This window comes from Hylobates moloch, unplaced genomic scaffold, assembly GCF_009828535.3.
Source record: "Hylobates moloch isolate HMO894 unplaced genomic scaffold, HMol_V3 SCAFFOLD_6, whole genome shotgun sequence".
In the NCBI taxonomy this organism is placed as follows: Eukaryota; Metazoa; Chordata; class Mammalia; order Primates; family Hylobatidae; genus Hylobates; species Hylobates moloch.
Genome location: NW_026652281.1, coordinates 75,287,671 through 75,301,760, shown reverse-complemented (window position 1 = coordinate 75,301,760; position 14,090 = coordinate 75,287,671). Strand labels below are relative to the sequence as shown.

At 48.1% G+C, this 14,090-nt stretch overlaps 1 protein-coding gene across 6 annotated transcripts in view; it reads left to right on the top strand.

The window, feature by feature from the left end:
* Positions 1–10: 10 nt before the first annotated feature.
* EARS2 (glutamyl-tRNA synthetase 2, mitochondrial) overlaps positions 11–14,090 on the top strand; it is a 35,354-nt gene continuing 21,274 nt past the window's right edge. For 3 of the 6 annotated variants that reach the window (XR_009214161.1, XM_032157118.2, XM_032157119.2), the window contains exons 1-3: positions 12–199; positions 5,093–5,248; positions 12,742–12,931. Coding sequence is in view for 4 of the 6 variants with exons in the window: in XM_032157118.2 (XP_032013009.1) it covers positions 61–199; positions 5,093–5,248; positions 12,742–12,931 (485 nt within the window). In the remaining 2 variants the exon portion in view is untranslated. Of the gene's footprint in view, positions 200–332; positions 513–5,092; positions 5,249–12,741; positions 12,932–14,090 lie in introns of those variants that run through there. The other 3 variants (XR_009214160.1, XM_032157117.2, XM_032157120.2) reach the window with 2 other exon arrangements.

Genomic DNA, 14,090 nt, shown 5'->3' with positions numbered 1-14,090 from the left:
GGCTGGAAGCACTTCCCGGAAGTGACGCAGGAGAAGCCCACGCGTGCTATTCCAGCCCACATGGCGGCGCTCCTGAGGAGACTGCTGCAGCGCGAGAGGCCTTCGGCGGCCTCTGGCCGCCCCGTAGGACGGCGCGAGGCCAGCCTGGGCACTGATCCCGGGGTTGCGGTGCGAGTGCGGTTCGCTCCCAGCCCCACAGGTAACTTGGCGGACGTGACGCTACAGGCCGAGGCCCCCTGTCCCGTCTCCGCCTCCCGAATGTTCCCGAATGAACCCTTTCCGGTGGTGTCAGAGTGGGCGGGCGGAGGAGGGTTAAGGCAGCGCGAGCCCATTTTACGGAGGCGGAAACTGAGGTGCAGGAGCGGAAATAATTCAGATTGCCAGGAGTTTCTTTGTATTTTATGTGCCATCCCATCTCTTTCGATCTTTTTTTCATGCATTCCATACATGTGTATTGATGACAAACTGTGACAGGTGTTGTAGACGCTGGGATACAGTGATCATTGAGAAAGGTAGGGGCCTTGTTCTGTAGAAGTCTACATTCTAGTGGCTGCCGCAGGCACTTACAAAAATAAATGTAATTTTAGAGTCACATGTGCCATGCGGGAAGTGAAACAGGATAGGAGACTGGGGGTTAAGAAGGACGCTCCAGAAGGCTTTACTGAGCAGGTAACATTTGAGCTGAGATCCAAATGACAAGAAGGAGCACGCTATGTGAAGCCTATAGAAGGAAACTTCTGGAGGCCAGGCGCGATGGCTCATGCTTGTAATCCCAGCACTTTGGGAGGCCAAGGTGGGTGGATCACTTGAGGTCAAGTTGGATCACTTGAGAGCAGTCTGACCAACATGGTGAAGCCCCGTCTCTACTAAAAATCCAAAATTATCCGGGCATGGTGGCGCATGCTTGTAATCCCAGCTACTTGGGAAGCTGAGGCAGGAGAATCGCTTGAACCTGGGAGGTGGAGATTGCAGTGAGCCAAGATCGCGCCATTGCACTCCAGCCTGGGCAACAAGAGCGAAACTCTGTCTCAAAAAAGAAGGAACCTTCTGGGTAGAGGAAATCGCAGGTATCAAGGCACTGTGCTAGTGCTGTTGGGAGCTTAGCAAGCTAGAGGGTGACAGAAGCCCATTGTATAGCCTGTTGGAGATCTTGTCAGGGCCTTCTGGTTCCCACCAGTAAGGCTACCTTCTACCTTCTCTGCACGGAGTATGCCTCTCATCCCAAATCCCAGGATGAACATACAAGGATCTTTGTGGTAAAATTCCAGCTATACATGACAGGATCTTAATGGCAGGCAGTATAGCATAGAGCAGTGCCTTTCAAACCATCTGTTGTGGAAGTGCTGGTTTTAAATTTCCAATCGTGTATCAATGTTTGCACAAAATTAATATAAATTAATGACCAGAAAAATAAAATTTTGAAAACATCCAAAATACAAACTGATCTCTTTCTATTTGGGTTAGCAGAGGTAAAATCATTCTGCCAGATTGCTATGTAAGTTTCTACAGCCTGGCCAACATGGCGAAACCTTGTTTCTACTAAAATACAAAAATTAGCCGGGCATGTGGCCCAGGCCTGTAATCCCAGCTACTCAGGAGGCTGAAAATCGTTTGAACCCAGGAGAAAGGTTGCAGTGAGCCGAGATCGTGCCCCTGCACTCCAGCCCGGGTGACAGCGAGACGCCATCTCAAAACAACAACAACAAAAGTTTCTAAACCTTTACTCAGTTTCTGTACTTGATTGTGAACTGACAACTGTTTTCAGACCAGCACTGGATTGCACACTTTGCTTTGAAGAGCACTTATGTAGAATGCCAAAGCCTGGGATTGCCTGGGTCCAAATTTCTGTCTTGGCCACTTATTAGATGTGTAACTTACTAGATGTGCAAATTATTATTGTTATTTTGAGACAGGGTTTGGCTCTGTCGCCCAGGCTGGAGTGCAGTAGCGCAATCTCGGCTCACTGCAACCTCGGCCTCCAGGGCTCAAGTGATCCTACCACCTCAGCCTCCCGAGTAGCTGGGACTACAAGTGTGTGACCACTATGCCCAGCTGATTTTTGTATTTTCTTGTAGAGATGGGGTTTTGCCATGTTGCCTAGGCTGATCTCGAACTCCTGAGCTCAAGTGATCCACCTGCCTTGGCCTCTGAAAGTGCTGGGATTATAGGTGTGAATCACCGCACCTCGCCTAAATGTGCAAATTATTTAATGAATCTGAGCCTCAGTTTTACCATTTGTCAAAACAGGGCTAATAATAGCATCTGTCTTATGGGGTTAAGCTCATGCAGCCGAACCACTTAGCAAGGTCTAGTACACCCAGAAAGCACTTAACAAACAGCCTTTATTATGATGGTTGTACTTCTCATTTCCTTGCTCATTTGCGGGAAAAGCCCATGTGGGAAAGGCTTTTGACTATAAACAGATAAAAAAAATTATCAGGCACAGATCATTACAGTAGCTGAAATTAATTGAGGGTTTACTTTGGTCAGCATTTAGACCTCAGAGCAACCCTATAATAAAGAAGATTCTTATTTTTTTGCTCTTAATCCCTCTGACAGATGAGGAAATAGAAGCTCATAAAAGTTAAGTAGAGTTCCTCCTCAAGGGGTAGCAACTAATAAATGGTGGATGCAGAATTTGAATCCAGGTGTACTTCATGTAAGAGGCCTTGTTTTCAGCACCTGGGTCCCTCTTTTGTTTTGGGGACTGTTGGGACTCAGTGCCACTGAATACCACTGGTTTTCTGGTGTCCTTGCAGTAACTATCTGAAGGTTACACACATCAGTGTTGAAGCAGGGTCAGCCTGGCCCCAGAAGAGCTTTTTCTCTCCTCTGCTGCCTCTTGTACTTGTAAATGTAGATGAGCTCATTGTGGAGACTTAGGGCTGTGCTGGTCCAAAGAAGGTAGGGTAAGAGGTAATGACAACTCTGGAAAAACTGTTAACTTTCAGTTTTCAGACAGGAATGATGAAAAAGGCAAATCTTATGAGTTTAAACTGATGAAGAGAAATACAGTGGAATCAAACACTGCTTTTGGTTAGTGTTTAAAGCCAGCAATTAGGGTGAAAATCTTGGCAAGGCTTGGTGGCTCATGCCGGTAATCCCAGCACTTTGAGGGGCTGAAGTGGAAGGATTGCTTGAGCCCAGGAGTTTGAGACCAGCCTGGGCAACATAGGGAGACCTTGCCTCTACAAAAAAAAAAAAAAAAAAACAAATATTAGCCAGGCATGGTGCTGTACACTTGTAGTTCCAGCTACTCGGGAGGCTGACGTGGGAGGATTGATTGAGCCTGGGAGGTTGAGGCTGCAGTGAGTCGTGACTGTACCACTGGACTCCAGCCTGGGCAAGAGTGAGACCCCATCTCAAATTTTAAAAATGAATTTGGTTTTTTTAAAAAAGTAAAAAATCTCAAGTAGACAAAATTTAAAATGTATGATGTGGACAGTCATGTACACTGCATAGACTGCATGTGCAAAATGTGATTTTTTTTTTTTTTTTTTTTTTTTTTGGAGATGGAGTGTCGCCCTGTCGCCCAGACTGGAGTGCAGTGGCGCGATCTCGGCTCACTGCAACCTCTGTCTCCTGGGTTCAAGCGATTCTCCTGCCTCAGCCTCCCAAGTAGCTGGGATTACAGGCGCCCACCATCATGCCCAGCTAATTTTTTTTTTTTTTTTTTTTGTATTTTTAGTAGAGACAGGGTTTCAACATGTTGGCCAGGCTAGTCTCAAACTCCTGACTTCATGATACACCCGCCTCGGCCTCCCAAAGTGCTGGGATTAAAGGTGTGAGCCACCATGCCCCACCGATTTTTTTTTTTTTCTGATAGAGACAGGATCTCACTATGTTGCCCAGGCTGGTCTCAAATTTAGAGACCCAGGTGATCCTCCTGCCTCTGCCTCCGTAAGTGCTGGGATTAGAGGTGTGAGCCACTGCACCTGGCCCACAATGTGATTGTACAGTATTTTAAATTTCTAGTTCGTTTGTAATTAATTTTTTTCCCAGCACACATCATTGAATTTCTGTAAGTTAAATGTACATGATATGGCCTCAATGAATAACCCTCTGCTTCTCTTTCAGGCGAAACTTGGCCTTGAGGCAAGTATCAACATAGAGTGGTGGATGCAGTTGGGGAAAATTGGAGCCTTTTAATAAAATGACATGCTCCAAATCCTGGGTGGTTTCCATTTTCAGGATGAGGGATTAAATGTGTCTGGAGACAGGGCACAGGGGTAGCTAGTTCTTAGTCTTTGAAAAAAAATTCTTTAATTTTTAATTTTTTTTGTTTGAGACAGAGTCTCACTCTACTGCTGCCCAGGCTGGAGTGCAGAGGTGTGATCATGGCTCGCTGCAGCCTCAGCGTCCCCAGGCTCAGGTGATCCTCGCACCTCAGTAGCTGAAACCACAGGCATGTACCACCATGCCCAGCTAAATTTTTATATTTTTTTGCCAAGACAAGGTCTCACCATGTTGCCCGGGCAGATCTCAAACTCAGGCCAAGCACAATTGCCCATGCTTGTAATCCCAGCACTTTGGGAAGCCGAGGCAGATGGATCACTTGAGGTCAGGAGTTCGAGATCAGCCTGACCACCATGGCAAAATCCTATCTTTACTAAAAATACAAAAATTGGCCAGGTGTGGTGGCTCTTGCCTGTAATCCCAGCACTTGGGAGGCCGAGGCTGGAGGATCGCTTGAGGCCAGGAGTTCAAGACCAGCCTGGCCAACATGGCAAATGCCTGTCTCTACCAAAAATACAAACATTAGCTGGGCATGGTGGCATGCACCTGTAATCCCAGCTACTTGGGAGGCTGGGCATGTGAATTGCTTAAACGCAAGAGGCAGAGGTTGCAGTGAGGCAAGATTGTGCCACTGCACTCCAGCCTGGGTGACAGAGCGAGACTCTGTCTTAAAAAACCTACAGAAACCTCCTGGGCTCAAGTGATCCCCCGGCCTTGGCCTCCCAAAGTGTAGGATTACAGGCGTGAGCCAATGTGTCCTGCTGGTCTTTGAAATTTATTACAACATTCTGTCACAGTAGTGCTTACTTGCCCCTTGCTGAGGCCTATTAGCTTATCTCCCTGTTCTCTTCTCCAGGCTTCTTGCACCTGGGTGGCCTCCGCACTGCCTTGTACAACTACATCTTTGCTAAGAAGTACCAGGGGAGCTTCATCCTGAGGCTGGAGGACACAGATCAGACTCGCCTTGTGCCTGGGGCAGCGGAGAATATTGAGGACATGCTGGAGTGGGCAGGTGAGCCTGGCAGAGAAAGGATCTTTCTGCAGGGAAGGAAAAGGAAGCAGGAAAAGAAGCCTCTGGGTCTTCTCATGGAGATCAGGGTGGAAAATGAGGAGTTCCTGGAGAAATGGCTACATTTGTACTGCTCTGCCCGGGGTGGCAGATGCCACCCGAAAAAATGCTAAAGCTCTCTGAAACACAGCTCCAAGACTGGTTTCTTTATTTTTATTTATTTATTTTTTTTGAGACAGAGTCTCACTCTTGCCTAGGCTGGAGTGCAGTGGTGCGATCTCGGCTCACTGAAAGCTCCGTCTTCCGGGTTCACGCCATTCTCCTGCCTCAGCCTCCAAGTAGCTGGGACTACAGGCGCCTGCCACCACGCCCGGCTAATTTTTTTTGTATTTTTAATAGAGACGGGGTTTCACTGTGTTAGCCAAGATGGTCTCGATCTCCTGACCTTGTGATCAGCCTGCCTCGGCCTCCCAAAGTGCTGGAATTACAGGCATGAGCCACTGCGCCCAACTTGGTTTCTTTATTTTTTAATTTTTTAGAGTCAGGGTCTCATTCTGTTACCCAGGCTAGAGTTCCATGGCACAATCATAGCTTACTGTAGCCTCGACCTGGGCTCAAGTGATCCTCCACCTCAGCCTCCCAAGTAGTTGGGACTACAGGCACGCACAACCATACCACACTTGGCTAATTTTTAGTTTTTTATTTTTTTGTAGAGATGAGATCTCGCTGTGTTGCCCAAGCTATTCTCAAACTCCTGGGCTCAAGCAATCCTCCCGCTACAGCCTCCCAAAGAGCTGGGATTACAGGTGTGAGCCACTGCCAAGGCTGTTTTGAGATTCCTGTTTTCACCTCAGAATTTCAAGTCCATTCCTTACAGGGGCCAGGCAGGAAACACAGGCCAAGTGGGAACTGGAGGAGCTGGGCCGGTGCTGAGCTGTGAAAACCACACCTCATCCAGAGGAGGGAGTGCCTCTGAGCTCCAGCTCCTTGTGCCCGTGCGGGAATGCTGGCCCAGCTTGTCCAATCTGGGTTCCAAGAGGAGCCAGAAATCCAGTTTTTCTGGATGAATACTTAACCATTATTAAATCTGGGCTCAGATTTTTTTTAACCACGTTGTATAAGCCACACAAAACACGTACAGCTTCTGAGGTTGATCTTGTGGGAAGTTTAATCCTGAGGACAGCTAAGGTCAGGGAGAACAAAGAGGAGTGTGTTTCCTTTTCCTGGGTCGACAGTTGTCTACCTATATGGGCAGGTGTGACTAGGAAAGGGGAGATTCCCAAGGAAAAATACCAAGACTCTGCTAGTCTAGAAGTTGAAAAAAAAAAGAAAAATCCCAAGACTGTTTTGAGATGTGTGTTCTAATCTCAGATAAATTACTCACTAGACTCTGGATTCCTAAAGAGTATAAAATGATTGGCTGGGTGCGGTGGCTCACGCCTGTAATCCCAGCACTTTAGGAGGCCGAGGCAGGGCATCACGAGTCAGGAGATCGAGACCATCCTGGCTAACACGGTGAAACCCTGTCTCTACTAAAAATACAAAAAGTTAGCCAGGCGTGGTGGCGGGCGCCTGTAGTCCCAGCTACTCAGGAGGCTGGGGCAAGAGAATGGCGTGAACCCAGAAGGCGGAGCTTGCAGTGAGCTGAGATCATGCCACTGCGCTCCAGCCTGGGCGACAGAGAGAGACTCCATCTCAAAAAAAAAAAAAAAAAAAAAAAAGATCCTGTGCTTAGTGACAAGGGAAAAGACAGATAAGTGGATTAATTATTTCTTTCTTTTTTTTTTTTTTTTTTTTAACAAAGTCTTGCTCTGTTGCCCAGGCTAGAGTGCAGTGGTTCAAACACAGCTCACTGTAATCTCAAATTCCTGAGCTCAAGGATCCTCTCACCTTAGCCTCCTGGGTAGCTGGCACCATAGCTGTGTGCCACCATGCCTGGCTAATTTTATTAATTTATGTTTTTGTAGAGATGGGGTCTCGGTATGTTGCCCAGGCTGCTGTTGAATCCCTGACCTCAAGTAATTCTCCTGCCTCAGCCTCCCAGAGTGCTGGCATCACGGTCATGAACCATCACTCCTGGCTCCTGATTCATTCTTCGTAGGATACTAAATGATAATAACTAGTATGGAGAAAAGAGTAACAGGCTTAGAAACTAGGGCGAGGGATGCCCTTGTGGATAGGGCAGTCTCCTCTTAGGAGGTGATCCTGGAGCAGAGACCTGCATGAAGTGAGGAGCCAGCCCCATAGTGACCTGGGGGAAGAATGTTCAAAGCAAAAAGAATAGCCAATGCAGAGGCCCCACAGCAGGAATGTTCTGGATGTATTTGAGGAGCATCAAAAAGACCAGCTTGGTCTAACCATATTGAGCAGAATGATCAGGGATGTGAGGATAGAAGGCTTGCCAGGTCGGCCACGGGGGTTCATGCCTGGAATCTCAGCACTTTGGGAGGCCAAGGAGAGAGAATCACTTGGACCCAGGAGTCTAAGACCAACCTGGGCCACATAGTGAGACCTCATCTCTACAAAAAATTATCCAGGTGTAGTGGTGCACTCCTATAGTCCCAGCTACTTGGGAGGCTGAGGTGGGAGCATCACCTGAGCCTGGGGAAGTTGATGTTGAGGCTGCAGTGAGCTGTGATCATGTTGCAAGATTCCTTCAGTGCCACTTTGCCAGCCAGAAATTTCTGCAGCTGCCGTCACCTCTGTTGTGGCCTCACTTGGCCCAGCAGGCTGCACTTGGCTCATGCCCACTTGGATCCCACACCTGCCGTGGCTCCACACTCAGCCCATGGCTGGACTGGGTGTGCCATGAGTGGCTGCTGTGTTGGGTGCTGGCATCTAGATGAGGGGAACATGGTGGCACCCAAAAACTTGGGAGATGCCAGCAGTCGTGGAGCTCCAAGGGGTGTTATAGCTCTTGTTTGGGGAGTCCTGAGATCTGAGTCCCCAGCACTGTCTCAGCTCTTCACTCCTGTAGCTTGGTGAGCGGGAGCATGTTACAGCTCTCTTTCTCCCGTAGTCTGGTGAGCGGGAGCGTGTTACAGCTCTTGTATTCCCGTCACCCGCAGCTTGGTGAGTTTTGGGTTCTTGTCCTGCAACCGAGAGGAATGAGGTTTGCAGGTACCGTAGAGTGAGTAAGGCAGAGAAGAATTTTATTGAGTGACAGAAGGGAAGCTCTCCACTGTGAGAGGGGACCCTGAAAGTGGTAGCCATCTGTGAGGCTGAGTCTGGCGTTTTTATGGGCTTAGAATGGGGGAGTGCCTGCCTATTGGTCCATGAGTGGTCTTGGAAAAAGGACCATTCAGTTGGTTAAAACATATCATCCAGAAGGAACCAATCGAGAGAGTGGGCGAGACAGAGAAAGAAGTTCTCACTCCAGTCATGGACTCTATCCTGACCTGACAGTTTGGTTTTCAGGCTTCAGGCTGTCTTTGGCCTAGAAGTCAGATTTCACCAGGGACCTGCCCCTGACTGCCTAGGAATTTGTCTGTCTCCTGTCAGTCGCACCATTACACTCCAGCCTGGAGCGACAGAGTGAGACCCTGTCTCAAAAAAAAAAAAAAAAAAAAAAGAAGAAGGCTTTCCAGGAGCCAAATTACATGGTGCCTCACAGACCAAGATGAAGGCTTCAGTTTCACAGAGGATCTGCTACTTATCAGGTACCACGCCAGGCATGAGGGATACAGTGATGAACAATGGTGATGGTGGCGGGTCCCACCCTTGTGGAATTCCTGGGGCAGCATCATTGTGAGAATGAGGCTTGCAGCCCAGAGCTTGTCCCCCACCCTGGTATTTTGGCGAGGCAGAGGGCAGGTATTCAGGCACCTCATAGTGGCTGACTTCTAGAGCACCTTACTTTGGGAGTCATTCTTTCTTTTTTTATTTTTTTCATTTTATTTATTTATTTATTTATTTATTTATTTATTTATTTATTTATTGAGATGGAGTCTCGCTCTGTCACCCAGGCTGGAATGCAGTGGCGTGATCTCGGCTCACTGCAACCTCTACCTCCCGGGTTCATGCCATTTTCCCGCCTCAGCCTCCCGAGTAGCTGGGACTACAAGTGCCCGCCACCAAGCCCAGCTAATGTTGTTTTTGTATTTTTAGTAGAGACGGGGTTTCATTGTGTTAGCCAGGATGGTCTCGATCTCCTGACCTCATGATCTGCCCGCCTCAGCCTCCCAAAGTGCTGGGATTACAGACGTGAGCCACCGTGCCTTGCTGCTATTATTATTTTTTTAGAGGCAGTCTTTCACCATGTTGCCCAGGCTGGTTTTGAACTCCTGAGCTCAAATGATTCACCTACCTCGGCCTCCCAAAGTGCTGGGATTACAGGCATGACCCAGCATGCCCAGCCTTTTTAAAATAATGACATATAAGCCAGGCGCGGTGGCTCTCGCCTGGGGTGGCTCTCGCCTGGGCAGGCGGATCACAAAGTCAGGAGTTCGAGACCAGCCTGGCCAAAGTGGTGAAACCCCGTCTCTAATAAAAATACAAAAATTAGTTGGGCGTGGCGGCACATGCTTGTAATCCCAGCTACTCGGGAGGCTGAGGCAGGAGAATTGCTTGAACCGGGAAGTGGAGGTTGCAGTGAGCCGAGATCGTGTCACTGCACTCCAGCCTGGGTGACAGAGCTAGACTCTATCTTGGGGGAAAAAAAATTGACATAGAATTCACATGATATGAAATTTACCACATCAAAGTGTACAATTCAGTGGTTTTCAATATATTTACTGTGTTGTGCAACCGTCACCACTAATTCCAGAACATTTCCATCACCCCTAAAAGAAACTCTTCCTTATTAGCAGTCGTTCTCCATTCTCCCCTCTCCTACTGCTTGGCAACTACCGATCTCTTTCTGCCTCCATGGATTTGCCTCTTTTGGACGTTTCATATGAATGAGATCATACAACATACGGCCTTCTGTGACTGGCTTCCTTCACTTACCATAAGCTCATCTGTGGGCTATCATGCTTCATTCCTTTTTATAGCCAAATAATATTCATCGTATGGATATACCACATTTTGTTTATTCATCACTAGTGAATGAGCATTTTGGTTACTCTGGTTTTTGGCTGTCCAGTAAAACTCTATGAACATTTACATGCCAGTTTTTAAGTTAACATGTTTTCAGTTCTCTTAGGGGAGTCCCTCTTAAACCCTGGGGCATTCCAAGATACCACATTAAAGAGACTTGTTTAGCATTAGATCAGGAAGGGACTCCCCAAATTTACCCGATCCAGCCCTCCTTTCTGACAAATGAAGAAATGGAGGTCCCATGAGAGGGAGCCAAGTAACACTGATAATAATTACAGCTGGCTGGGTGCCATGGCTCACGCCTAAAATCCCAACACTGGGAAGCCAAGGCAGGAGGATCACTTGAGCCCAGGAGTTTGAGACCAGCCTGGGCAACACAGGCAGACCTTGCCTCTATAGAAAACTTAAAAAAAGTTAGCCAGGCCTGGTGGCATGTACCTGTAGTCTCAGCTACTTGGGAGGCTGAGGTGGGAGGATCGCGCTTGAGCCTGAGAGGTTGAGGCTTCAGTTAGCCGAGATCATGCCACTGCACTCCAGTCTGGGCAACAGAGTGAGACCCTGTCTCAAATAAATAAATACATAAATACCAAAGCATAGAGAGCACTGGGCACAGGCCACATTATGAGTACTTTACTTACATCATCTTATTCTAGTCTCGTGATGATCCTCATGAGAAAATTACTACTTATTTCCTTCTTTGACAAATGAGAACCCAGAGCCCAGAAAGATGACTTGCCCAAGGTCTCTGAGCTGGCTGGTACATTTGAACCCAGGCCCACCCAGCTCAGTTTGTGTTAGCATTGAGGGTAGCAGGGTGAACAATGTCCTTATCTTCCCAATTCCTTTGAAAGCTCTTTGAGGTCAGAAACACCATCTTCCAGTTCTCGTGTCCCTGTGCCCTCTCCTGAAAGCATTCATAATGAATTTATCCTACGTAATTGGAGGGAATTGGACTTTGGGTTGGGGGTTTGGCTTACAGTAGATCATATTTAATCTATTCTATAGCATATATTGAAACTGTCCTAAATATACACCACTGGGCTAAGCACTTATAAGCACTGACACATTTGTTCTCACAATTCCCTCTGCACAGGAGGCTGCTAGCTCCACTTTTCAAAAGAGGAGACTGAGGCTTAGAAAGATTAAGTCTAGCTTAATCTTATAGGCATGGTGGCACATGCCTATAATCCCAGCTACTCAAGAGGCTGAGATGGGAGGATCATTTGAGCCTAGAAATTGGAGACTGTAGTGAGCTATGATTGCACTACTGCGCCCTAGCCTGAGTGACACAGCAAGACTCCCTCTCTACTAAAAAAATAGCCAGATGTGGTGATGTTCACCTGTAGTCCTAGCTACTCGGGAGGCTGAGGCAGGAGGGTGGCTTGAGCCTGGAAGTTCGAGGCTGCAGTGTGCTATGATCACACCACTGCACTCCAGCTGGGTGATAGAGTGAGACCCCATCTCTTAGAAAAAGACAGGCTAAGTAACACAAACAGCAGTGTAATGAGTGGTTAAGAATGTCAGCTCCGGTGCCCATTAGTCTGGGTTTGAAGCTGATCGTGCCGCTTCAACTTGGCCAGGTGACAAAGCATCTCTGTGCCTCAGTGTCCTCCTTACAGAATGGGGGAATAACCGCACCTACCTGGTAGGGTGGTTTTGAGGCTTCAGGGAAAAGTGTCTTTTATGGCGCTCAGCACCCTGGTGCTCACACGTTGGTAGCACCTCAGGATCCCTTGTCACAGCTACTAAGTGGCAGAGCCACGAGTCCACCAGGGCCTGATGGGCTGTTCTCTGAACCATGCTTTTTTCTCCTAAGTCAGCTGTTCCCAGGCCTGGGCTTGTTTCTCCCTCTCCAGGGAAGCGATGGATTGAGAGGACATACAATTAGGGATGTGGACTTCGGAGCCCGTACACCTCCGTTTGCTCCTTAGTCCATGAGCCCATGCGACTTTGAGTGCTTCACCTCTCTGTGTTTTAACTTTTCATTTCTAAAAGGGACATTGGGCCGGGTGCAGTGGCTCACGCCTGTAATCCCAGCACTTTGAGAGGCCAAGGCGGGTGGATCACCTTAGGTTGGGAGTTCAAGACCAGCCTGGCCAACATGGTAAAACGCTGTCTCTACTAAAAATACAAAAATTAGCTGGGTGACATGGCACATGCTTGTAATCCTAGCTATTCAGGAGGCTGAGGCAGGAGAATTGCTTGAGCAGGAAAATCGCTTGAACTTGAGAGGTGGAGGTTGCAGTGAGCCAAGATTGCACCACTGCACTCCAGACTTGGCGACGTCAGAGCAAGACTCTGCCTCAAAAAAAAAGGCGGGGGGCAGGGACATTGTACTAATGCCAACCTCATGGATTGTTAGGAGGATTAAAGCTTTAATATGTGCATAAAGCGCTTAGAGCAATGCCTGAGAACGAGCGCTGTGTGCATCTTAGCTGTCATTATTCCCTGTGTTCCAGGCATCCCCCCTGATGAGAGCCCCCGCCAGGGCGGTCCTGCCGGGCCCTACCAGCAATCTCAGCGGTTGGAGCTGTACGCCCAGGCCACAGAAGCACTGCTGAAGACCGGAGCTGCTTACCCCTGTTTCTGCTCACCCCAGCGGCTGGAGCTCCTGAAGAAGGAGGCCTTGCGGAACCACCAGACACCCCGGTAAGAACCCAGCTTGTTGCAGATGCCTCACCGACATTGGGTGTGTTTGTTACCTGGTGCTGCATAAGAAATTTCCCTAAATGTGTATTACCTCTCAGTTTCTGTGGGTCAGGCATCTGAGCGTGGCCTCACCTGTTCCTTTGGCTCAGGGATTCTCTCAAAGCCGCAAGCAAACTACAGGTCCTAGCCAGTCCTGGAGTTCTCTTAAGGCTTAGCTTGGGGAAAATCTACTTCCATCTCCTCTCACAAGGCTATTGGCCAACCTCAGGTCCTTGCTAGCCGTTGCCTGGAGACATCAGTTCTTTGCCATGTGAGCCTCTCCATAGGGCAGCTCGCAGCGTGGCAGCCAGCATTCATTCCTCAAAGCCAGCCAAGGAGAGAGTGAGCAGATACAAGCTGGAGTCTACCTAGTTGTGGAAGCAACTTCTCACCACTTTTGTTTTACAGGCTGTGTATTCCTTATCTGGAACGCTTGGGACCAGCAGTGTTTTGGATTTCGGATTTTTTGCATATTGAAATATCTGCATATATATAATGAGATATCTTGGGGGTGGGACCCAAGTCTAAACATGAGATTCATTTATGTTTCATATACGCCTTATACACATAGGCTGAAGGTGATTTTCTGCATATTTTAAATAATTTTGTGCATGAAACAAAGTTTTTACTATTTTGACTGTAGCCTGTCACGTGTTGAGTGTTGAATTTTCCACTTATGGCATCATGTCAGCACTCAGAGGTTTGAAATGTCAGATTAGTTGTGGCTTTTTTTTTTTTGAGGCGGAGTCTTACTCTGTTGCCCAGGCTGGAGTGCAGTGGTGCGATCTTGGCTCACTGCAACCTCTGCCTCCTGGGTTCAAGCAATTATCCTGCCTCAGCCTCCTGGGTAGCTGGGACTACAGGTGCCCACCACCACACCCAGCTAATTTTTGTATTTTCAGTAGAGACGGGGTGTCACTGTGTTGGCCAGGCCAACCTCAGGTGATCCGCCTGCCTCAGACTCCCAAAGTGTTAGGATTATAGGCGTGAGCCACCACGCCCAGCCAGATGAGGTTTTTTTGTTTGTTTGTTTTGTTGTTGTTGTTGTTGTTTTTCATAGAGTCAGGGTCTTACTTTGTCACCCAGGCTGGAGTGCAATGGTGTGATGTTGGCTCACTGC